At 40.4% G+C, this 26,945-nt stretch overlaps 1 protein-coding gene across 1 annotated transcript in view; it reads left to right on the top strand.

Annotated features, from left to right (window-relative positions):
- Window positions 1-779: 779 nt before the first annotated feature.
- The window catches only part of DGKK (diacylglycerol kinase kappa), a 109,305-nt gene continuing 83,139 nt past the window's right edge, over window positions 780-26,945 (top strand). Inside the window, exon 1 of the mRNA XM_050776836.1 lies at window positions 780-1,499. Within this exon, the coding sequence (XP_050632793.1) occupies window positions 873-1,499 (627 nt within the window). The 5' untranslated portion in view covers window positions 780-872. The remainder of the gene's footprint in view (window positions 1,500-26,945) is intronic.

Below are 26,945 nucleotides of genomic sequence, written 5' to 3'. Positions count from 1 at the left end.
CCTTGCTCTCGGGGAGGCTGTAGGCTGCGGAACGCCGGGGCTCCAGCCTCCCTCATCACACTCCTTTCCTGAATCACCTCAAACTCTGTACCCAACAGCAAACCGCTTGGATCTGGCAAAGCTCAGAAACGCAAAAACCGAAGGGGGGCAAATTGTACTTCAAAGGAGGCTGAACACCCCCACCCCCGCCGCCACACACACACACACACACACACACACACACACACCATGCCGCTTAATTTCTTTTCCAGGCTTAGATAAAAAGTATTACTTGCCCATCGAGGCTTGGAGATGGGGGGCAAGAGGTTGGTCCGAGGCTAAGCTCACCTGCTGCTGAGGGAGAGAGCAGACACAGGATGGAAGCTGTTCTGAGCAGCAGCTCATGGCTAAGTGGTTGGGGAATTGCAAAGACCCTCAACTTCGCCTCTGGCTTTTTTTTTTTTTTTTTTTTTTTCTCTCTTCATTCGTGTTACTAAAGGGTTAAACACGGCCAGGCTCCAACCTGCCCCCCAACCTCCACGCCGCTCCACTCCCCCTCCCCTTTTTGTCTCTCCCCTCCCCTCCCGCGCGTCGCTAGGAAGTCATCAAGCACTCTGCCCAGTCCGCGTTCGCAAGCCCCTCTGCTTCCCGCCCATCGGACCCGTGGCTGCTTACGAAGAGGTGTGCGCTCACTGAGGGGCGTGTTCCAGCACAGGGAGACGCTGAGCGCCTACGGGTTAGACCTCAGAGCCCAGCCAGCCATGGAGTGGGATGGGGGAAAGTTTGGCACCCTGCGAGGGGCTGCCAGACTGAAGTGGGCGGGGCGCCCGAGGGTACTTTAGCCCTCCAGGCTTAGGGACGCAGGCTGCCCAGACCTGAGGCGGTGTGCGGACATGGACCGCGGAGCTGCCGCGGCCCAGGGCACTGCCCCGCCTCAGGATGGAGAGCAGCCCGCTGAGTCTTCAGAGCCTCCGCCGCCTTGGCCGCCGCCGCCACCACCACCGGCTCCGCCGCCGGCTCCACCACTGCTCTCCGAGCCTTCGCCAGAACCCGTACCAGAGCCCTGTCCAGAGCCTGCTCCAGGACCCTGTCCGGAGGCGACCTCAGAACCAGCCACAGAACTGTACACAGAACCGACCCCAGAACCAGCCACAGAGCCGGCGCCAGAACCTGCCACAGAGCCGGCCCCAGAACCTGCCACAGAGCCGGCCCCAGAACCGGCCCCAGAACCTGCCATAGAGCCTGCCCCAGAGCCGACTCCAGAACCTGCCCCAGAGTCGGTCCCAGAGCAGGCCCCAGAGCTGACTCCAGAAGTTGCCCCAGAGGCGGCCCCAGAGCCGACCCCAGAACCTGTGACAGAGCTGGCCCCAGAGTTCTGCCCTGAGGCGCCTCCAGAGTCCCGTCCGAGTCCAGCACCATGTCTATTGCAATGTCCGGTGGACATTCGAGAGAGGGGTCTAAAGACCTCGCCATCGCCATTGCCATCGCCCAGAACGCCAATGTCGTGGTCCAGAATAAAGGTAAGCAAAAGACCCCCTGGAGCGCGGAAAAGAAGCAAGGCGAAGTCAGATGGCTATGGAGCCCGCGGGACTCCGGGTACCCCTTGCATCCCGCTTGTCTGCCACTGGCTGGCCAAGATGCTGAGAAAGATGCAGGGATTGGGGAACCCGAGGGAATGGGAAGGGGTTGGGAGGCGGGAAGCAACATGTGGGAATCGAGAATGGGCTGTTTGGGGCTAGAAACGGGGGTGACAGCAGGGAGGTGGGAGCAGTTTTCCCCGTGAGGAGAAGCGACAGTGCGGTGAGTCTTGAAAGAGAAGATGAAGATACCCTCGAGGAGCGCAAGAGACCTGGAGAAGTGTTTAAGGCTGGCCCCAAGTACATAGCGGAGGGATTGAGTGGGGGCGGTGGGACACACCTCTTAGCCGCGGTCACTGCCGCAGAGGCCCAAGCTGCGGAGCCGCCGCCTGCTTGGCCCCCCTCCCTTCCACTGGGGAGGGGGCTCCTCAGCTGGGCGCAACTGGCGGCGCTCCAGGGAGGTGCCCGGCGCCTCTGCCGGCTGCTGTGAGCCGGTACTCCTGGTGGGGACTAGGGGATGGGCGGCGCCCACGCGCACTGCAGGGGAAGGGCAGGGTTCTCCGGGAGGAGGGGGAGAGCATGCGTGTGTCGAAGCCACCATTCCATCTGTCTGCAGGATTTCCCAGCAGGTAGGTGCAAACGCAGTGATACAATGATGCGCAGCGTCACAAACGGGGCAACTGGCATCCCGCACCAGGGCCAGCTGGAATGGTACAGGAGTCCTCGTTTAGAGACACGAAAATAGGAGATGGGATTGCAGAACGTGTGAAGGGGAACCTTCATCTCTACCAGTCTACCGCGACGCCTTCTAAATCGTTACACTTGGCCAGGAAAAGATGAGTGGAGAATCCTCCGGCACTCGCCCAGGGGGAGTAGGGAGGAAAAAGGTTTTCGTGTTTGCCTTGGACCCTGAAACCCCGTCTGCTCTTCAGCGCGAGTATGCCTGTCTTTCCTGCTTTCTCTGCACTCTCCCTACTCTTCCGTTCCCCTAAACTTCGTTCCACAAAACTGTGAAAACCATGATAATGCACACACACACCTCAATTTAGCTTCCCCTGCAGGAAAACATACACACACGCGCGCATTCACACACACACACACACACACACACGCGCGCGCACACACAAACGAATAACACAACACACGAACAATACCGGTCCATCCTGCTGCCTAGCAGACCATAAGGAACCCTTCTGCTGTGGACCGCATACTTATAGAATGTAGAATGCAGGAGGGGAGGGGGCAGAGGTTGGCATCACGAAATAGAAGCGCTCGTTGCTTCCTGAGTTCTTAGTAGGGAGGCTTGAGTTTGCAAAATATCTGCAATGACGAACGACTGAAAAAGACGGCTAAAATGAAAAGTTTCACAGAGAAAAGAAAGTGCAGAGGTTTAAAAATAAATAAATGAAACAGGACGGTGGGAGACTGACAATTTTTTTAAAAGTCCAACACCCTAGCTCTCACACCAGGGGGTGTATCCCTCCCTTTCCTGAAAATACCCTTTCCTGAAGTGATCTTAAGAAGGGCAAAGTTGGGGTGGCTAGATTTGGGAGCTCACCCCCACCGGGTGATTGCTCTCGTCTTTTTTGGAAGAGTTTGCATTAAGCTGGTGGGAAAAAGACAAGCAGGAATCACCTGACCTGTGGCCATCTTAAGCGAAATTTTGGGAACATGGCTGTGAAACTGACACGTGGGGACGTAATACCCAGCGAATGCATCTCCTCTTTGGCCTCTGGAAGGCTGACTGGAGACCAGGACCCTTCCGCCAGTGAAAAGCATCCCCTGCTCCTATGCGAAAGCATCTCCTACCTGTTTGACAGGAAAATGTTGTTGCCAGACAGATGAGGAGGATTAAGGTAAGGGGAATCAGATTAGTTTCCTCTACATAGTGCCCACTCAGACGTGCTGGCTAGCTGACTCACGGACATTTGGCAACACTGGCAGGAGACCAGGATCCCAGGGGTTTGACTTTGCCCTTAGTAGAGCCAGATATTGTTTGAATCACTTATCTGTAGAATGGGGTTAAAAGCCACGACCATCCGTTAAGAAGGCCATGCAGATTAACTGATCAGTGGCTCTGGAGAATTTTGAAGGATGCAAAGGATCTGGGTACGTGCTCAAATTAAATTGCTTGGAGCCAAACCCTTTTACAACACCCTCAATGTTGCTATGCAGTTGCTCTCTGGTGCAGCTGGAAACATCTGATCTTCAGTGATAGGATCATTCTCTCCTGCATCTTCCTCAGACAAATGGCACCTGCAACCAGCTGGCTTGTACCTTAACATTCAAGGCAAACAAGTTGTCATCTTAGCTGGGGTGATGTTGTTTTCAAACACTGCCTCCTCAAGGCAAGCTTGGGGGGAAACAGCTATGCAACATGCATAGGCGTGCACACACCCCTGACACACACACGCACATACTATACATACGTGCACAAAATGTCAGGGAACAAAACAAAATACAGGTTTCATCATGCCATGAAATCCTCCGTAGCAAGCATGAAGCTATCCTGATAACTCAAAGGATGAAATGAGCAAAACCAAGTGTTTGAATGTGACTACAAGTTTCTCCCAGATAATTTTGTTGACTGGTATTGTAGCAAAAAAACATTTTCCAGCCTTGTAGTCTGCCCTCTTTTGGGATTTCAGGAACGTTTCAGAACCTGCAATTCTATGCCAAGCATGAGGGTAGAGACTGAGAAAAGGTGGCTCATGTTTTCTTTCCAAATAGCATAACACAGTCAGTCTGTGAACCAAACATGTCTATTTCTTTTCTTTCTAAAATGTTTCAATTCCCAGGAAATGAGCCATGGTCTCCCACCTGGTGGCAGCAAGTGTAAGTAAGGATGTGTGAATTGGTTCTTTAGCAACGCTATAACTTTCTTCCCGGGAGGGATGGGGCTTATATGAAGTAGACCATGTTTCTTTCTCTCACATCAGCTATGCTTGAAGAAAGACAAAATTTTGTTTATTCATTGGGTTTCGACCGTCTATGAAATTAAAATCACATCATACAAGTGATTGATGAAAATCTGGGGGGAAATACACTTTTATGGCTTTTGGGGGAGATAAAAGGGGTCTGTGTATCCCTCCTGATGACTGCACAGTAATAACCATTATCCTCAAACCATATCAGGACAGTTTTTATGTACAAAACTGGTATTTTTGTACATTTTCTTGCAAAATAGCAAGCATTTGTTTATATGATATCTGGTGATTCCTATCAGAATATTTTAGTGATTTCTGAGCTTCTCAAAAATAGGGGTGGCCTTTCTCAGTGCCTAGTTCAATGCAGCCCTCCTTGGTTTTGCTTAATAAACACTTGCTGAAGCTTGAAACCTATCTATTTCCAGCAATGTGTTGGCTGCTGCTGTGAATGAATAAAAATTATTCTCATTGGTTTCAGAGTGAGAAGTAAGTGCTTATTTAAATGGCATGGAATATATAGCCCTTAAGGAAATACAGTCAATCTTTCCATTTTCAGAGTGGTTATTGGAACTATAATTAAGAAGCAAATTACTAACAATTTTTTTAATGGCTTGGAAAGTGCCCTTATCCCATGCAGTCCCACCAGCAGCAGACTAATAATGATATTGTTAGCTTCAGGGGATAATAAATTTTTTCCTAAGTGAACAGAGTATCTGCAGTGACTGTAAACAGCTTTGGGATTATAGATTCAAATGTTTAACCTGTTGAAGGTCAGAATGAAATTATTTTCTTTTCTCTTCAGTTTTTGCCCCCTCCTTGCCAAGTTTTGATGATACCATCTGATTTATTTGGTATATTCTAATAGTTCCTAAGCAGTCACTACAGGATGTTCTAGAAAAGATAATGAAGTATTGGTCAGTGGTCTTTAGTTTCTCAGAGTACAATTCTTATGCATTTATTAAAATCTCCAACTAGGGATTCTGCAGATCTGCAGCCCAAAGGGAAAGTGCCTCCAAGGAAAGGCAAAAAAAAAAAAAAAAAAAAAAAAAAAAAAAATCCATAGAAACCAGGAAACCATTCAGAGGTATTCTAATAAGGATTCTATAATTCCTTCTGCTCCTATGGCACTTTACAGTTTGCAGAGTGCTTTCCTCTGCATTATTAACCCTTTTATTTCCTTGAACAAGGCAGCAGGTGGGGGAGGACAAAAATAAAATTTGACAGCTTATAGGATGTAATGACTGAATTTTCTATTGTAGTTTTTTTTACAAAATCTAACATATGGCCTTTTGTGATACATAGGATCCTCATTTGTCTAAGAACAGTCTTTTAGCTGACATTTCATCAGCTCTGATATTTTTTCCAAAGCAGTGGTTGCTGCTCCTCTTCTGATGCTCCCAGAGGGGGCCAGCATAGAAGGGGAGCCTGAGAAGACAGGAGAAGAGGCAGAGACCCTGAACCGATTACTCACAAAGACCTTTTTTGTTTGTGTGTGTGTGTTTTGTAAAGGAAATAAATTGAAATCCTGCTAAGGATAGGGTGCCCGACCTTTCCAAAGCCCACCCACTGTAACTCTTTCAGTGGAAAAAAAATAATTTTAAAGGAAAAAAAAAAGCAAGCAAGCAAGCAGCCATTCTAAAGGGAGATGCCCCACCCTCACCAAAGCAAATAGATCTTATTCTCAAAATAATAAAAACAAATTTATGAATTTTAAAAAGGAAAAGAAAGGGACAGTGACCCCAGATAATGAAACTTACCCCTCCTCTGAAAATTATTTTAAAAAAAAAAAAAAAAGAAAGAGCTTCTAAAAGGAAATTCTCCTCACCCTCATCAAAGCCCATGAAACTGATATCCCCCAAAGAAAAATTTTAAAATGAAAAACGAGAAATCATCGTAAGTTAAACAGTATTTCTAACCTCAAAATATTCATGAAATTTATAAACTTTATTTGACTTCTGGCTCATGCTCAATCTCTTGAGAAAATTAAGGGGGCAAAAATAGAGGGAAGGTCCACCAACCTCATCAAAGCTTCCTGACATTATTTTTCCCAATTACATAAAATGTGCAGAACAGGCAAATCCTTAGAGATGGAAAGGAAATGAGTGGGGCAATATGGGAGGTGTAAAAGGGAATGATGGCTAAAGAGTACAGGGCTTCTTTTGAGGGTGATTAAAATGTTCTAGAATCAGAGAATGGTGTTGAGTGCACAACCTTGTGGATACACTAAAACCCACAGAATTGTATGTTAAGATGATGAATTTTATGGTATGTAAATTACATCTCAATTTTAAAAAATAATTAAAAGAAAGATACCATCCCTCTAACCACAAGATAAGAGACCTAGTATTCTCCCCAAAACAAAAAACAAACAAAATTGAAAAAATGAACTAAAAGAAAGGGAGATCCTCTTAAAGGATCTTTAACCTCACCAAGGATAATAACCTTTATTTGCCACCCCTTCAATTAAAAAAAAAAATTAAGGAAAACAAGCAAAACAGGAAATCCTTTTAAGTGCAGATATTCTCAAAAATCATAAAAGTTAATGAAATTTATGAATCCTCCCCTCTAGATACACACATTTTAATTTTAAAAAAAGAAATAAATATTAAAGGATAGGTCCCTGATTATACCAAATCTCCTGAATTTTTAATTCCAAGAAGGGTGGGGGACGGGGAGGGGAGGGACAAGAGAAATACCACTCCTCCATGACTAAAGAACATTAACCTTATTCTTAAAATACAGTTTTTTTAAGATTTAAAATAAAATTAAGAATGGAAAGTTATATGTGTTGGTGAAGAGGATATTATTAATGAAACAAAAACAAAATCCTCTTAAAGAGAGGAAGTACTTCAGTGTTACAAAGACCCATGAATTTTTCTGTCAAAACACAACCAAGAAAAAAAAAAACGATTTTTTTAAAAGAAGAAAAAAATAAAATCCTTCTAATGGGAGTTGACAAAAATTCACCGAAAAACTTCATTCTTTTTATTTTATTTATTTATTTTTAATTAATTTTTAACTGATGCATACTAGACATACATATTTTCAGGGTACATGTGATAATTTAATATGTTTGTATAATTTACCAAAAGCTTTATTCTTAATATAGAATTTTTGTAATTTGAGAATAAATAGAAAAGATAGGTAGGGGAGAAACACAAAGCCAAGAAAGTCCTCTTAAACAAAAGTATTCTCAGCCTCAACAAAACCCCTTTTTTTCTCAAAACAAGCAAATACGTTTAGAATTATGGGGGGCGGGGGAGAGAAGATCATGAACAGTATATTTTAAACAGAAATATTTTTCTTAAGGGAATGAAGATGCCCCCAAACTCACCAAAGTCCTGGAATATTTTTTCTGAAAACAAAAAAGAAACAAAGAAAAGGAGAGAGGGAGAAAGAAGGAAGAGAAGGGAGAATGAGAGAGAGAAACAGAGGGAGGGAAGGAGGGAGGGAGGAGGGAAGAAGGGAGGGAGGAGGGAAGAAGGGAGGGAGGGAGAAAGCCGGACAGGGAGAAGGGAGAGGAAGGTAGGAGCGGGTAGGGAGAGACTGAGATAGGGAGAGGAAAAAAGAGGGAGAGAGAGAGAGAGGAAGGGAGGGAGCCAGAGAGAGAGAGACAAAGGGGAGAGGGAGAGGGAAAAAGAAAGAGGGGGAGAGAAGGGAGGAGAGGGATAGAGGGAAAAAGAAAGAGGGGAGAGGGAGGAAAGGAGAGGGATAGAGAGAAAGAAGGAGGATGGGGAAATTTGAAGGGAAGGGGAAAAGGGCTAGCTAGGATAGAGTGAAGGAGGTAGAGAAGGTGGGGTGAGAAAAATAGGAAGAAGAAAATTAACAAAGGGATTATTTTTTAAAGGATCAAAGGAAGAAATTCTCTCCAGGAAAATGCACCACCACCTTACTGCAGACATTGCATATTATTCCTGATGACTATCCTCTCCATCCCCCACAATAAGGAAAAAAAAAAAACCCACAAAATCTCTTTCTCAAGCTTCTTCAAGGTGGGGAATGTGTGTGTGGGGGGGGAAATGGGGGGGTGTGGGGATGTGTCCAATGTCACCCTATCCCAGAGACCTTATTTATCTTTCAGCCTTCACTGTTTTATTAAAAAAAAAAAAAAAAGCAAACAAACAAACAAACAAAAACAAAAACAAAACAAAAAACAAAAAAAGGAAACAAGGAAAGGAAAAGAAAATCTTTCCAGGAGAGATGTCCCCCATTCTAATTTTTCCCAATAAACTGTTTCTTTTAAAGAAAAGGAAAGAAAGAAAAATCCTACTAGGGAGGGCTCCCGAGCCTCATTAAAACAAGTTGCCCTTGTAGGTCCTCTTCACAAAACCTATTTTTTAATGGAAATCCTTCAGACCTAAAGAGAGATGCTCTACCAAAAGCAATGAATCTTTTCCCCTGGAGATTTTTAAAGAAAAAAATCTTCCATTGTAAGAGGAGATACCTTCAACTTTATTAAAATCAATGAACTTTATTCCTCTCCACATCCAAGAGGAGAAAAAAATATTTGAGGAAAAGGGAAGAAATCCTCCTAATCTAAGGCAAGTTGGCCATAATCCCTCCAACACCATTGAACTTTCTTCCTGAGATTTTTTAAAAGAAAAAGCAAACACAGAAAAAAACCTCTAAAACAAACAAACAAACAAACAAAAAACCACTCACTTCTCCCACCAGCTCCACAGACTCTGAAGTGTTGTACAAAGAAAAGGTACTATCCCTCTCAAATGGCACTAGTGAACCTAACATTCAGCACTAAGGCTAAAGGATGATACATTTTAATCCCAGGCTGGCTTCCCGCTGCCCCAGTCTTTTTCTGGTTACCTTCCCCATCATCCAGGTAGGTGACACTCCCAAGAAAGGCACTGTCCAAGGGAAAAAGAATTAGGAGGCAACCCTGCTGGGGAAAAAAATCATACCTCTTTTCCAAACCAAACAAATGATTTGGGAATTAGCTGCGTCACTGTTCCCATCTAACACTACAGAGAATTAAGAATTGATGATAAACTCAAAAGCAGTGACACTCTTGCTATTAACTACCAATTAGTCAGACACCCCTACCTAACAGGGAAGGACTCTTAGCCAACTCAATAATGGAGGTGATCCATCCTCCATTATGTCTCATTATGTGCTGGCTTTGATGTCTATTCCTGCAGGGTGATAAAAGGGCTTGATTTTCACAAATCCATAAAATTTGCAAGTCATATTTATAAACAGAGACTAAGACTCAATTAATGTTTTCCAAATTTTAAAATTCATTTATTTCTTTAAAAACGTAAACTGATACCTGCTCTCTATGTGCTATGTGTTTAGCATTGTGCTAAGCACTGAGGATTCTACAGTGAACAAAATCACATGGATGAGACTTCCTTTAAGCAAAACTGGTAAATGAGAGACTCAATTACCAAAACAAATATACAGATGGTGGTTATTTGTTTTACCAGATGCTTTGCCAAGGTATTCACTATTAATAGTCAATTCTCTCAGCATTCCTCTACTTAAATTAAAATTCAATGTAATAAAATAAAGGAATGCATGCTGATTTCAGAGAATGTAGAAAATCGAGAAAGCTTCTAAAAAGTAAATAAAAATCATCTAGTACCCCACCACTCAGAGATAGTCACTGCTAATATTTTGCTGTATTTCTTATTTATTTTCTCTGAGTATTTGCTGATTGTCTTCTGTAGTAAGATTTTGGGGAATGCACAATTGTGTCTCGGGCTTCACCCTGCCCCAGTCACAGCCCCACATGCTTAATTATTAGATCGTGTTCATTATTCTACCTTGGATTTAGGAAACACTTGTTGATTTTAGCTTAAAGTTCATCTAGTCAAACTCCTATATGATCTGGTTGATAAATATATGCTTGAATCACAACCCTTCAGGGACATATTTGCTGTGTGAAGCAATAAGTGTATAGATTTTATGTAGACACAATTGTTGCAGTTGCTCCCATATGCAAATGCAGTTTGATCTCACATTTACTTACTGCATTTTTTTGGACACTTAGATGTTATTTGTCCAGCTAGCTTTTGTGACTTGGCCTTGGAGAAGGAGATCCAGAACAAAACCAACCTTATCTTCCCACTGTTAAATTCCCAAAAGGAAAAAATCTAAATCTCTCAGTCACTTTTAACTATATGCCAAAAAAATATTAGTGATGGCTTTGTGTCTTTAACAAGAAGTTACAGCATTATGCTAAACTGGGTATGCCATACCCAGAAGGGAAATAAGAATATATGAGAACATTATCCACAATTATAAGGAAATAGAATATTCAATTCATCCAGCTTTCATTAACCAAGTGTGATCAAAAATTGAGAGAATTAATAAACTGTGTACAACTCAACCAAGGTTGAATCAGTAATTTAAAAGGGAAGTGTAATGCATTATTGAGTAAGATCAGAATCTTGCCTGGTCACTAGCACTTTAGAGATTTTCATCTTCCAAAGCATTATAGGCATTTATTGTTTAAGCCTCTTGCTTTAAAGAGCCTGTAAAGGAAATATTGGCCCCTGTGGACAGGGATTCTTACCCCTTGTTTCCCTCAAGCACCTGTAGGATACTGAGGGATATGCTTAATGCTCCCCACCCACTCGCACACCCAGAGCTTTGCAGTGTTCTTCTGAAACAAGAGGCAGTGGGTCTGAGGACTGAGCCTTTTCCCTGCCTCCAGGAGTAGAGGGGAATGAAAGTACGGCTTGCAGAACTAAATCCTGGATGTTCATTCATTTGCCTCCTCCCCCAGCAAATGTCTCTACCTGTTCTCTTCTGGGATTTTGCAGCTTGACGCAGGAAATGAAAGGTACCTGATGAGCAAAAATTGTTAAGCTCCTTTTGGCTGTCAGTAAAGAGACTTGAAACCCAGAAAGTTTTCGTTAACTCTGGGCTCTGTCAGTTGAGTCCTCACTGTCCTCAAGTCAGCTCCAGCGTCGTGGTGCTGTCCTCTGAACCCCAACTCTAAGAGCAGTTTCTCAGTTCCATTTTATAATAAACTTGATTTTAAATTTTCCCTTGATAAGTGTCACTTGCATTTATTATGTACCTTTAACATATTATTTCATGGTTTATTCACATCACTGTGCATGTCTCTTGCACTATAGAGGAAAATATGATGTAGCTTTATTAAAACAGCTAAGCGTAAACAATAAAGAGGACAGTAAATGAAGCTGCAGAACAAGATTCTTGATTTCAGAAAATTAACAAGTTGGTACCCTTCTCACTAACCTCAATTAATGCTTACTGTGACAATTTCCCTCCTGCCGAGCTTGAGTAAAACAACTTTTCTCTTACCCAGAATTCGGATATTGCTGTCCCTTTCTTCCCTACCTCACCTCTACTTAACTCTCTTTGACTGTTAAGACTAATTAAAATGATAATTTTGACATTGTTATGGTCTCCTCTGCTTTAATTTACTTAACTTGGTGACATGTTTTTTGTTTGTTTGTTTGTATGTGAGAGCTTCACTTTGGTTTCACATGGAATCAAAACACCCATTAGTGGTTCTCTTCGTGGTTTTCTTATTATATTCCTTCGTACTTGTGAGTCCTCTTTCTAGAAATTCCTGAAAAAGCCTTCCTTTGCCTTTCCACAATTCCTCACTGGCACTGAACTTTTTGAATTTCTCTGCCTTTTTTTCTAATGATGGGACACAAACGTAACATTTCAAACAGCTTGAAAGGTTGTTTTTTGTGTGGGAAGTACTTTGTACCCAGGATAGCAGGGTATTATCTCACAAAGTATCTGCTCGTCTGTTAAGTGTTCAATAATTAGGTACTTAGTGTTTTAAATGCTTTATAATATGATACATATTTGGAGGATTGTTACTTGGGCATTTAACAGTGTTTTACAATATCTGAAGAAATATTGGGACTTTTAGATGTGGTGGGAATGCATTATCGCTTTTCCAACCTAAATAATGGAACAAAGGTTCCTACAATTCAAAATTCATCATCCAGCAAATTTTCAGAGATGGATTACGTGCAGATATGAGAGACTGCCTGATAGCAAATTCACTTTGATGTAAGAAGTTTAGGGGAAAAAATGAAGAAATTGTTTGAGGAAAGTAGAAACAATATATCCCCCTCAAACCTAGAGAGAAAACTGGTATTAAATTAAGCAGTGACAGTGAAAAGTATCAGAAGTGAGGTTATACTTGAATTGGGCAGGTGAGGCCAGGGCCAGGGAATCATAGGGTACTGATTGAAATATTGTAAAAAAGTAAAGTAGATGAGGCAAGTCCTATTGAAATTTTAAAGGCAACAGATTCCCTGGCAAGTAGACTCAGAAAAATAAATGAATAAAAGCAACCGACAGAATTTTGTATATCACCTGATTAATGTTGTGCAATCATTGAAGAGCTGTTGATTAGTATAACATGGCTGAAGTGCAGGGTTGGCTGATGGGCATATAATTAAAAACTATCCAGCTTTCAATTTCTTTGTATGCCAAATTCCAATGTAAACTACAAAAGCTAAAATGAGAGAAAATAAATATATTATCTAGTGTCCTTTTTCTACTGTTTTGGGCCCTCTTTTATCCACATTACACAGTTACAAAAGTCTCATCTGCTTTCTCCATGACATTTTTCCTATTTCATTTCAGTGTTTTCTATAGTGGAAGTAAGAAACCATGATGAAAATCCAGTGAAGCCTTTTATCTTCACTATTATAGACCATAGAATGTCCTGGAAAGAGCCTTTGGGGATCAGGTAGTCAGGTGGTTTTAAAACCTTTTTAGCAGTAGAATCTCATGTTTTTCTCAATGAAATAATAAATGAAAGTCAGACATTTAACATAAAACATGCAGTATTTTATTAGTCCTCTTCTATGCTAAAATGGGTTTGTAAATAACTTAGCTTCCCAATTGCTTATTGTAGGCTAATAGGAGAGTGAGTTTGTGCTCCCTGTTTATTACTAGCTCCTAGGAGGCTGGTGATGCAGGAGCACATGGGACAAAAAAAAAAAGAAAGAAAGAAAGAGAGAGAGAGAGAGAGAGAGAGAGAGAGGGAGAGAGAGAGAGAGAGAGAAGAGAGGGAGAGAGAGAGAGAGAGAGAGAGAGAGAGAGAAAGAAAAAGAAAGAAAGAAAAGAAAGAAAGAAAGAAAGAAAGAAAGAAAGAAAGAAAGAAAGAAAGAAAGAAAGAAAGAAAGAAAGAAAGAAAGAAAGAAAGAAAGAAAGAAAGAAAGAAAGAAAGAAAGAAAGAAAGAAAGAAAAAGAAAGAAAGAAAGTCAGGGTTTAAAATTTGGCCTGTAATATTCCAGAAGGTAGATCATACTTTCTTGGAAACATGGCCATTCTTTCAAGTTTCTTTCTTCCCTCCTCCTAACCTGGAATGTGTTACAACTATCTCATAAAGTGGGTTGTCATAATGTACACTGTCTTTGCTTATAGGGCGTTATTATTATTGGGGATTGTGTTCCTGACCAAGGACACTACACCAAATAAACTGTAGATATAACTAAAAATATGTGGTAAAGGCTAGTATATAACTGTAAGCCTCTGTAATCATTTAAAGCAGCAAAATTGTTCCAAGTCCTATAAAACAGGCATAAACATACCATCCACACTGAATTTGTAAGGGGCCTCAGTGTACTATAAACTGTACATGAAGCACATAAAAGAGATAATTCTACATAACTTTAATCCATTGTTTGTTGTTTATTTAGAAATTACACTCTGCCTGCATCCAGAAAAGATATGAAGTATCTTACAAAATTAAGTGCACATAAAACAGTACAATTAAGCACAAATAAAAACAGGACAAAGCCAGTTCAAAGCAGGAGTGAATCAGACCTAGAACAAATGTATGCTAGTTATAATAAACTCTAATTACATTTTTAATTAGCAGTACTTTTGTTTGCTGCCTTTGGTGGTCGAAGGACTTTGGGGAATGATTTGAATGACTCAGGCCTCTTAAAGTTGGTGTCCAAGGAAGTTTGAGCGGACACAATGCATCTTCCTGTAGCAAGCTGCAGCAACCACAAAATGAAGAACTAAAGGTTGCCAGGATTGTGGTATAGGTGTTAATGAGCTGTCCTAAAAGGCTACAGGATTGGGTTATTTTGGTGTGCCTGCATTTTAATATGCCAATGTTCGTGTCTGTGAGGCATGTCAGTATGGAATTTTCTCACAAAAATCTTTGCTCCTTGGTAACTTGTAGCAAGAAGTTGAAGAGTTTGGACTCTTTCTTAGATTGGGAGTCACTTTACTTTGGTGGACTCCAAAGATGGTGGTGCAATATGGGGTAAATTGCTTAATCTTTCTGTGACTTAGCTTTTATGTCTCTTAAATGAAGCCAGTGATGTGCCATTAACTCAGCTCAGCAGTCTCATCCAGAAGGCCTTCACTGCTATCCCATCTGGGCTAGACACCCTTCCCCTAGGGTTCCCATAGCACCCTGTGCAAACTTTTGCATTACCAGTAGGCAGTGTAAGCAGGACTGCCTCATATCTTCCCAGAGGATTATAGATTTTTCTAACTCACACAGAGGCATCATATGTACTAGGAGGAGGCCCATATTGATTGTGTGGTCTTGAATTACTAGTCTTCGGTCATGAACATAGTTAATTTTAATAAAAGTGAGAATGATGAGTTATCTACCCAGTTCTTAAAAAAATCCAAAATGCGCATTTATTAAAATACTCCAGCATAATAACACTAAAGAATATTGCATTTAAATGTACTATATGGAGAGCAGGTTTAAACAAATAACTAAGTACCATTTGGTAACCTTTTCACTAATCTTAACTGTTAATCAGAATTTAATCTATTTCTGGTCGGCTTTTCACTTTGACTGAAAAGCTCTTGACTCATTACCTTAGTGTCAAATTTCTCCTGTACCTGGCACTTGAATTTGGAGCTAGGTGTCAGTAGGACAATTCCAAGGCTCTCTCTTTTTTTGTGAGGACTGAGAAGCAACAGCTAAGCTCTGATGTTCCTTTGGCAGTCCAAGTTTTATCTAAAATAGCTTTCTACTAATTACAGGAAAAGCCTTAACTTGTTTTACCAGTGCCTCTGATCAGATTAGCACCCTGAGCTTGAAATGGTCTGGTCAGGGAAGAGAATATGAAGTCTCCAATCAGAGAGCAGGAAACCCTAACAGCCACCTTGTTTCCAATCAGAAGGAACAACTTTTCCTTTTAAATGAAAAGGAAAACTTCTGCCTTTTCTAGAATAGCTGCAGGGAAAGATGACCACATAAAGTTGTACAGGTTGTGCACCACATGAGGGTGTCATGTCTTAGGGGACACCTTTCACATTGTAGACACCATAGATGTATATATTCATTTTGACAATTTTCTAGCAGATGGCAATTAAGTGCCTCGCTTTGACAAAATTGGTATATTGTGACAACAAGGGAGTGTAGACAAATGTGGGCAAATAATGTTTAGGGAAAAGGGGAGGGAAAAATACTGAATTCGAGATTGAAGTATTGAAAGTAAATCAGGAAAGAAAAGAATGTGTAATTTTTTAAGGAACATTTTCATTTAAAGGGTTGATTGATCCTGAGTAATTTTTTCAATAACTTTTCTATTTTTCCTTTGGCTATTTTCTCTTTGTTGATGAAAATTCTCCAAATGGCTTTGAAAGGAGAGGGAATATTGTTAATGTGTTGTCATTGGATGGAATGCAAGTGCCTTTTCTCTCATTACACAACTGCTTATTTATAAGCCTTGGAATATACTGTGTTTAGAGAAACTAGTAATGAAGGTTAATATTTATTCAGTTATTAATAGGAGGACCATGAAAATACTTCTCTTTTATTAAAATAATGAGAATTTATTGTTCTCTATATAAAAATTCTATTTTAATGTCCTTCACACATAGTGTGAAGTATTAAGTACCTATACTTAATAACTGCTGAATTAACATGAACAACAAAGCAGTGATAGACAGATAAATAGATACATAGATAGATACAGATATTAAAAGATCTCCAAAGACAGCAAGCTAAAATATGCTTAGAGCATTATAAGATTTGCTCTGAAAATGTTGAGGGAAAGTGAGGACTTTCTTAAAAAAAACTGGTCTCACCAAGTCAACATCGTCTTTCAGGTATCAACTGAATAATAAGCTCCTTAAAATGGCTGCAGACAAAGGGAAGGCCAGACAGAATAATCAAGGAATAAATCAGTAATTGTTTAAAAGTGTGAACTGAAGACCTAGTAGGTCCCCAGTTTGTGGAAAGAGCAAAATAGATGCAAATTTTGCAATCTCATTTGAAAGACAAAGCATATACATTGGAGACAGGTACATAACAATATGAGGAAAGATATGATTTTGTTACAGGATATGCGGTACAGAGAATAATGCTGTAGAATTATAAAAGAGGACCAATGAAGGATGGAGGAGACTTTTCTTGTAATTAGTAGAAAGCTATTTTAGATAAAACTTGAACTGCCAAAGGAACATCAGAGCTTAGCTGTTGCTTCTCAGTCCTCACACAAAGAGAGTCTTGGAATAGTCCTACTGACAATTTAGCTCCAAATTCGAGTTTGGGAAGGCTTCCTGATGGAGTTGAGATCAATTGAATTTGGATCTGTGGAGAGGAGAAAGCATTCCACTACAAGGGAGCAAGCAACGTACACAAATACCTGGAAGCAGCAAGAATCCTATTCAGCTGATATCAAAGAGCTCTGAGAGAAAGGCAGAGGGATTTGGACCTTATTATGTACAGCAGGACATTAATTAAAGTTCTTGAGTAGGAGAGTAATGTAATGAAAGTACTGTTCTTAAGATATATATTGTGATTGCATAAAGGATAGATTGGAAGGAAACAATACAGAATGCAGAAAGATTACTTGGGCTGTTGCAGAAATCAAGGTGAGAGATGATGGTGGCCTGCTTACCTCAAGCAATGATAATCTAAAATCATTCATTTAACGCCTACTCTGTGTTGAGTGCTGTGCCAATAACTGTAATTTGTCTGAAGGAAGGAAATTACAGTCAAGTAAAGGAAATAAGACCAAGTATACAAATAATTGTAATCTCAAATAGAAAATGAATGTGGCCACAAGAGAAACTCAAATTTAAAGGAGATAAGAATTCACTGGGGCCTAGCAAGATGGGGTAGACTTGGGTTCAGCGATGAGTAAAAGGACATTCCAGAATTTTTCTTATTTTGGCGGAGGTGCTGAGAGGAGTGATGAGAAGGGAATTCTAGGCAAGCAAAACGGTGTGAGAAAAGGAACAGAGATGGGAAAACCATTTGTTTGTTCATTTGTTTGTTTTTGGAAGCCAGAGGATGTGAGAGAAGTGGGGGAGAACAAGTGAATAGTGGAAGGAGAAAGAAACTGTCAGGGGAGGTAGCATAGGATGTTGATAATGTCTCATTTTCTCTCCACTCTACAACTCACCCTTTTCTCAGGCTATCTGGATTCTTTGTGGCTGCCATCCAAGGGTCTGCAATGTTTTTGTTTCCCCTCTGTTGCCCATTTCCATGTATCATCTTTCTCTGCCATGAGAGCATCAAATCTTGATTGACTTTCAGAGATGTCCATGTCTGAGAAGGGAGCTAATTCCCCCTTGCATTTTATACAGGGCCAATTTCTACATGAAGTAACATCTATATTCAGTCTTTGGTATTCAAGAGAATCTTTCAGTCTCAGTTTTGTTGCCTGTATATGTCTGTTTGTCATACTTTTGGAAGGCCTTGTCATGCATGTAAGGAATACTACATCTTTCTCTGTAGGCTTATAATATTGCAGAATGAGCCTTCAGAGACCTTCCCAATCAGGCATGTTATGGCCAAAAAAATGTAGTTGTCTTTCTAGACTACCACTTGATTTTTGTATCATACTCTACTGCCTTATACACATACATTTCCTAAGTCCTATGTCCTTGTATTCTCACCCCAATCCTGTGTAGTTAGCGATATTCATTTAATTCCCATTGTGCAGATGAGAAAACTAAAGCTAAAGGAAACTTAACTAAGGATCAGAGTCAAGATTGAAGCCCAAGGTTCCGGACTACAAAACCACTTCCTAGTCCACCTCAAGATAATTAATACAAGGTTTTCAAAGCAGCCTCTTTGAGCCCAGAAATGATCTAGGTTCCTCTAAACAAAGTGGGATAATGGGGGCCACTTGCCAGCCTTTTAGGACTAATTACCTTATTTAGGGCTAAACAAATCCATAGACTTAAGATGAGATACCATTTTAAGGTGGTTGTAATGATTGATTTTTTAAAAGGCTTAAAACTTTTAAAATGCTTATAATGATGACTCATCATTTAAACTGTTTGAGACTTCCTGAGATCAGAATTCTCAAAAGGTTCTACAATTCCTAAGAGATTAAAAACACACCAGTCTAGTGCTTTGGGCCCAGAATTGAAATTTAACAGGCTGACTCTATTCCTAGCTGTGCCTTTGTGATTTGAGATGCATCTTTTAACCTCTCACTTCTTATATATTCATTTGCAAACAAGCATATTTCCCACCATAGAATATCTGGGAAGCACTTTAAAATTCTAGGCTCAAAGGTATTTTAAAGCCTTATGAATTCTATAAAGCACTTTGCATAGCCTTAAAGTGAATGTGACACCAATACATGGTGGAATTCATTCACCAAATAACAGTAAAGAGCATGGGAACGGGGTTAAAGCCCAGATTTCTGCCTGCCTACTACTGTTTTTTAACAAGTGCATCTCAGGACTATGTTCTGCTTCCATCTCCGCCACAATGTGGTGTTGTCACAGCAAGTTGGATTATTTTGTATACTGCCTCCTGTAGAGCAGTACGTCACTAAGACTGATTGCTGGGTAGAGATTTTTCTAAGGTAGAAGCCTAGTGAAGAAGGCGAATTTTTTACTTCACTTCCCCGCTTTGGAGCCTAGATTATATGAAAGAAGAAATGTTTTAGACTCTTTGGAATAATACTTCTCTGTCCTATGCCTTAATGTCCTTGTCTATAAAATGGAGTTAAGATTTGCTTCTACCTACAGAGAGTATGGTGTGAGGCTAAATGAGAGAGTATAATATAGCAGGCTTCAGAGTCAGACACATTTGGGTCGCAATCCCAGCTCTGTCATTTCCTAGCTCTGTGACCTTGGGCAAAGACCCTTGCTCACCTTTCTGAGTCTCATTTTCCTCATTTATGATATCAGTCTAATAATTCCCACCCTGTAAGGTTGTTCTAAGGATCAAATGACATATCAAGTTCTTAGTTCAGTGCCTTGTGCCTAACTGATTCTTTAAAACTATGGAAGCCCCTACAATGTGGAGAACACTGATTTCGTTTCAAACAAATGCTATACTCCTCATGACCTCTGGTCCCTTTTCCTTTCAAAAGGATGAGTGCCCTATGCAGAGTAAGGAAAAAGTCAGAACAACAAAGATGGCTATCTTAACAATGCATCTTTACATCAGAGTCATAGATCCTCTTTAATTACTGCTGTTTCTTTCTCTTCTGGTTAAAGGGGCATGTTAAGAGAAAGATCCACAATTCAATTCAACAAGTATTTCTGAGTATTTAGTATGTGACTCTCTGACTTTTTTCATAATAAGTTCTTGCCTCTTTCCATAATTTTTCACAGAAAAGTGACAGATATTTCATTGATATTAGTAATTGTAGGATTTCCTAAGTTTTCAGTCAATAATTATTTTAATCTTTCCTGACATCTGAGCTACCAATATCTGACTAATCACTATCTCATATATATATTAAACTTAAAAATTGTATATAAATATATAATTTCCAGGATGCATAGCATTGGCATCAATTTCATTTACACTTGTCTCTAGCAAGAATATTAGTAACACTTGGGTGACTTGCCTTCAATCATTGAGGATGATGATGAACTTTCATCATTCTGGAAAATGATAAACTTCCTTCAGCAAAGATAACGGTGAACTTTCATGATCAATGTATGAGAGTTCACAAAGTTTTGTATTAACTTTATTCTAGCCGCTAAAGAAATTACTGGAGAAACCTAAGTCCTGAAAGAAACTCTTCTCACTTGGAGTCTCTCCTACGTAGATTTTTCAAGCAGATAGAGGCATTAATTCAGTATCTACATAGAGTTTTTTCCCATTCATAGAGTACCAGAGAAATGCCATAAAATTTCAAAGCCCCATTTTTTTATTTTTTCACTTAGAAAAGAAAACTATTGTGGCCTGGCGTGGTGGCTCACGCCTGTAATCCCAGCACTTTGGGAGGCTGAGGCAGGCAGATCACAAGGTCAGCAGATTGAGACCATCCTGGCTAACATGGTGAAACCCCGTCTCTACTAAACAAAATACAGAAAAAATAGCCAGGCATGGTGGCGGGTGCCTGTAGTCCCAGCTACTCAGGAGGCTGAGGCAGGAGAATGGCGTGAACCTGGGAGGCGGAGCTTGCAGTGAGCTGAGATCGCCACTGCACTTCAGCCTGGGCCACAGAGTGAGACTCTGTCTCAAAAAAAAAAAAAAAAAAAAAAAAAGAAAAGAAAAAGAAAAAAAAGAAAGAAAGAAAAAAAAAGAAAACTATTTTGTGTTGCCTTCCTCCCTGCCACCCCTCTTGATTAGAGTTGTTCTGGATCTGAGAACACTGACAGCTATATTTTCCTAGGATGGGCTTGTAACTTGAGATTGCAGCATAACAAACATGGCAGACACAATTTCTGATGGGTGAATTTGTATCCATGAGACGAATTGGAGGGAACAAGGCAATTCTGTTTATGCACTGACATTGCAACATCTGCTACTATTAAGAGGCCTGAGCTCTAATGTCAAGTTTGGCTACCCTGAGAAGGTCTCCAAGATCCTAAGGCTCCTCACAGTTGATATAATCTATAATCAACTCTCCATCTCTAGGTGAAATTAAGACAGATTTAGGTATTTAATCCATGGTCTCAAGTAGCCTTGAGATTTCATAGAGGAGGCTCATGGCAGAGCATGCCTCTTGTCCTCTGGGAAGTACTTTGACTCAGTAGTCTAAAAATAACATGAATGCCAGGGATAGTCATGTAGACACTGCTGTGGTCAAATGACTGTTTGCTAAGCACACACCTTAGAAGACAGACAAATGATTATAAATGGTTGTGAAGAGACAGCACTGACCTTCTGGGAAGTGTGAGGCAAAGCTAGCTTATGTGTCATCCTGTAACAGGATCAAGTTCTGTATACAGTGGAAAGCTGCCACTTGAAGCCCACCAACGGAACAAGGTCAGCCAGATAAAAAAGGCAGGGCAGCAACATCCAAGTTCCCATCACAGTTCCACTCATCTGAGTTGGTGCTCTGTGTTTTATAAATGGCAATTGGAGACTAAACAGCCAGTGTATGATGTGGTGAGGTAATCAGAAGCCTAGAGGATGAAGAAAAGCTTTCTAGGACACACTGAAATACAGTATGGCTTGGCCTTGGACTTCCAGCAAATGAGAGTGTATGTGCAGACCATTCTAGTCAGGAACTCTCAGAAACAGAATGTCTTTTTACATATGGAGCCAAATATGAATCTTAGTTGCAAAAGTATGAAAAATATCTAGCATGAGTAGTGGATAAGGCTGGCCTCAAGGATAGGGTTTGTGTGTAGAGCATGGAAGAGAGCACTCACAATTATTTGCAGCCATGTGTATACATGACAAGTCATCACTCTCACCTGTACTACATTTCAGCATAAAGGACAACAATGTGTGCGTTGTTTCTCAAGTCTGTCTCGCAGAAGGCTAATGTACACATTTTCTATGATTTAGAAGACAGAAAATATTTAAAAACACCACGTACAGTTAGTCATCCTTTCTAGGCTAAAGTCAATCCGAGGGACTGACTCTTAGTTGCCAGGGGGAATTTTGTGGGAAAAGTTAAAGTACCGTAGCCGGAGAAGTCAGTCAAGAAAGCTTCAACTCAGTCCTAGTAGCTATTGGGGCCCTCTATACCCCATGTGTGTCTGAGCAAGGTCATGGTACTAGTGGTGTAAACAGTAGCACAGGGGTGGTTGTGAGCCAGCTCACCTCTTGAGGCCATTGTGCTTTATCATTGCCTTTTCTCTCTAGGGAGCCTGGTCACTAGAGTCTTTGTATGACCCATTACATTATTTGCTCAGAGGCAGCATAAAGTTTCTGTTCTCTGGCATGTGGCTTCTATCTCTGCTCAGAAGGAGGAAAAATAAACAATCAAAGTAGTCTGCCTTCTCACTCCTCAGTGTCTTCTAGTCCCAATACCATTGAACTCTGTCTTAGCTGTTTCGATCAAGGCTTCCACTACAGCAGTGTGACACTTCCTCTGTGGGATGGCTATTGATGAGGTATTTGAACATTTCATCATCTTTGGGTGGGTCTTTCCCAGGTTCCACTTAAGGAGGGGAAAAACAGGAGGAGTGAGGGAGAAGAGGAGGCTCCAAGTGGGTAATATCTCAAATGCTGTTACTTCCACTATCTCCCGTCTGACTACTCCCTGGGCTGCCACCCTAAGGGACACACGGTTCTTGTTTTGGAGTGTCACCATGTGATTTAGCATGCAATTCTCATTCCAGAGCTTGGTCTTCCTGCAATGTAGTGGTGATCTCAACAAAGAAGGAAACTTATGTGTGCAAGCTAGTGTGGGCAGGCTGTTGAGGCTGTAAGCTAACAACAATGACTTCTACTTTACCCTGCCCCTGCTCCGGGATAAAAGGCCCCAATACTTGCCACAGGTAAAGATGCCACTCAATTCATTCTAATATCCTGACAATTATTTTATCAGGGTGAATACAGAGGCACTTCCCCATTCCTCCCTGCTTCACAGGTTCCTGCAGTCCCGCTGGGGCAGTGAAGACCATTATTCCTAGGGCATCCTGCAGGGGGAGTTCTAGGTCAGGAAGCAGATAGAAGCCCTTAACCTGGCTGACTGTTGGGACACCTTCAACTGTGACTCATAGTAGGTGTCTGATATTCTGAGTCACCACTATTAAGGCATACTGGTCATCCAGTGCTCATTGTGAGCTCTTGATAGCTATGCAGACTTTAGAGACTCTTGGAAGAACAGGAGAATCTATTTTGAAGCTCACCACTCCCTACCTCACCCCCTCCATGCATTATTGAGTCCATTTGTGGCTGTGTATATACTTATGCACACTCATATGGATTGGCCTCTGCTGATGTATGTGTGTTTCTCTTCCTACGTGTTTCTGTGTGGGAGTCTAGCATTATGTCTTTTAGTCAAGTCCTGTGAGGGGTGTTCTCAGATAATTAATACAGCAATTTGTTTAGAAAGCACTTCCCACCCCCAGATGTCCCTAAGCAGACTGGGCTGATCACAATAAATAAATAAATAAATAAATAAATAAATAAATAAGAACTATCTGGGGAGCTCCCAGAAGATCAAATAGCCTTATTTCAGATCAGCCATTTGGGATCCAGGAAATGGTATTGGGGCTAGAGCCTGCAAGATGGAAGTACTGGGTATGGGATGGAAAAAAAAAAGAGAGAGAGAGAGAGAGAGAAAGGAGCTTTAATAAAAGGTTAAAAATATTCCCTCACAAAAAAGGATGTAACCTCTGCCAGATGCCTAATTTCTCTTTCGGTGTTTAGAAATACCACACAAATAGCTCTTGCATTTGAGTTGTCCAGGTGGCTGGAGATGTATTTATTTGACATTTAACAAAGGGTCAAAGGATCTTTGCAGATGTTTTTGCTTAAGGGTCCCAAATAAACTGTGTCCACCACATTTATCTGGAGGTGGACTGGGGTGGGGGCAGTTTGTTCAGTACTTGCTATTTTTATATCACCTTTAAGTCACTCCTTTTTTAAAAAAAAAATAATTAAAAAGCAACATTTATGTCCTGAAAGATTTCTGAAAAGAATACAGAAGATCTGGGTTACTGCTCCCCCTCCTTCCCAAGGGAATTTCTCACTGGAAATCCAAGCAGTCACTTGGACTCTGCCCTGAACACAAAGGATTCTCATGCAAATAACAGAAATTGGTTAAATATTGGTACAACCCAAGGTAAAGTGTCAGAAATCTAGCCCTACCTTAAGCCAAGTTGGGTTTTAAGAGTTGGCTGATAATGATAGCTAGTCAGTGTTTGACAATGTAGGCTCATAGAATCTGACTGTCTTTGTATGAAACACCTAAAACCAGTGTTCTGCAGTGAGTTCCAGTTTAATGAATTTTGATTCATGTTGGTGCCTTATTAAGTAGGTGTGTCATGCATTTGTTGTACAGTGGCCTTGGATCTCAACTTCTGTGAAAGTATATACATATATGTATACACACACACACTACTTCTCCTAGACATTAATGAATTTTAGATTTTTTACTTATGTATGACCACATACTTTTCAAGACATTTCACAGATTTATATAAATATAAATATATATCATATATATATACACTATAGTCATGCCTCCCTGTTTAATTTTTATAAATGGAGCAGTATAATTTGAAGAGGAATTGTAATTTTATGAGCTATTTCCTCCCCATGCACATCAGGCATGGTAAATAAACTCTCACTAGATAATATCTTTTACAGTATTATATTCAGCTCTAGGAGCTATGGTTCTATGAATTCCATCGTAGTACGTATGCATTAGCAATTATGCATGAGCAATAAGCTCAAGCTTTTCTAGTTAGACCAGTCAGCATACATGCACACGCACACATGCATGCACCTACACATGCACATATACATATACACACATGCATGCACATACATGTAAAAGCTTCCAAAAGTATGAAAGACAGCAGAAAGAATGTCATGAAGAATGTTTCTCCAAAGGCAATATATAACAATATGCTATCAAAAGCATGAACCACAAAAGTAAGAATTGATCAGTTATACCTCATCAAAATTTACAACCTTTACTCTGTAAAAGAACTTGTTAAGAGGATAAAAAGACAAATTGCAGATTAGGAGAAAGTATTTTCAAATCACATATCCAACAAAGGACTTGTATCTAGACTCTATAAATGACTCTAAAAACTCAACATTTAAAAAACAAAAAATCTAATTAAAAAAGAGACAAAAGGCACACACAGACATTTCATCCAAGAGCATATACAATAGAAAATAAGCACATGCAAAGATGTTCAACATTATTAGTCATTAGAGAAATACAAATTAAGACCACAATGAGATATCACTATACACCTATTAGAATGGCCAAAATAAAAAAGTAATGACAACACCAAATGCTACAGAGGATGTAGAGAAACTGTATCACTTATAAATTGTTGGTGGAACTCCTATTCAACATAGTATTGGAAGTCCTGGCCAGAGCAATCAGGCAAGAGAAAGAAATAAAGGGCATCCAAATAGGAAGAGAGGAAGTTAGACCATCCTGTTTGCAGACAACATGATTCTATAGCTAGAAGACCCCATAGTCTTGGCCCCAAAGCTCCTTCAGCTGATAAACAACTTCAGCAAACTCTCAAGATACAAAATCAATGTAGAAAAACCACTAGCATTCCTATACACCAACAACAGCCAAGCCAAGAGCAAATCAGGAACGCAATTCCATTCACAATTGCCGTAAAAGGAATAAAATACCTATGAATACAGCTAACCAAGGAGGTGAAAAATCTTTACAATGAGAGTTACAAAACACTCGTCAAAGAAATCAGAGATGACACAAGCACATGGAAAAACATCCTGTGCTCATGGATAGGAATAATCAATATCATTAAAATGACCATACTGCCCAAAGAAATTTAGAGATTCAACACTGTTCCTATCAAAGTACCAATGACATTATACATAGAACTAGAAAAAACTATGTAAAAATTCATATTGAACCAAAAAGGAGCCCGAATAGCCAAGGCAATCCTAAGTAAAAAGAGCAAAGCTGGAGACATCACGTTACCCGACTTCAAATTTTACTACAGGGCCACAGTAACCAAAACAGCATAGTACAGATACGAAAACAGACACATAAACCAATGGAGCAGAATAGAAAGCCTAGAAATAAGGTTGCACACCTATAACCATCAGATCGTCCACAAAGCTGACAAAAACAAGCAATAGGGAAAAGACTCCCTATTAAATAAGTGGTGCTGGGATAACTGGCTAGCTATATGCAGAAGACTGAAACTGGACCCCTTCCTTACACCATATACAAAAATTAACTCAAGATGGATTAAAGACTTGAATGTAGAACCCAAAACTATAAAATCCCTGGAAGACAAACTAGGCAATACCATTCTGGACATACGACTTGGCAAAGATTTCATGACAAAGACACCAAACACAATTGCAACAAAAGCAACATTTGACAAATGGGATCTAATTAAACCTAAGAGCTTCTGCACAACAAAGGAAACTATCAACAGAGTAAACACACAACCTACAGAATGGGAAAAATATTTGCAAACTATGCATCTGAAAAAGGTCTAATATCCAGCATCTACAAGGAATTTAAACAGATTTACAAAAAAAAAAGGTGGGCAAAGGATAGGAACAGACACTTTTCAAAAGAAGACATATACGCAACCAACAAGCATATGAAAAAATGCTTAACATTACTAATAATTGGAGTAATGTAAATCAAAACCACAATTAGGTACCATCTCACAT

This window comes from Macaca thibetana, chromosome X, assembly GCF_024542745.1.
Source record: "Macaca thibetana thibetana isolate TM-01 chromosome X, ASM2454274v1, whole genome shotgun sequence".
NCBI classification, from domain to species: domain Eukaryota; kingdom Metazoa; phylum Chordata; class Mammalia; order Primates; family Cercopithecidae; genus Macaca; species Macaca thibetana.
Note: the sequence above shows the minus strand (reverse complement) of the source record. Positions and strands in the feature narration are given on the sequence as shown.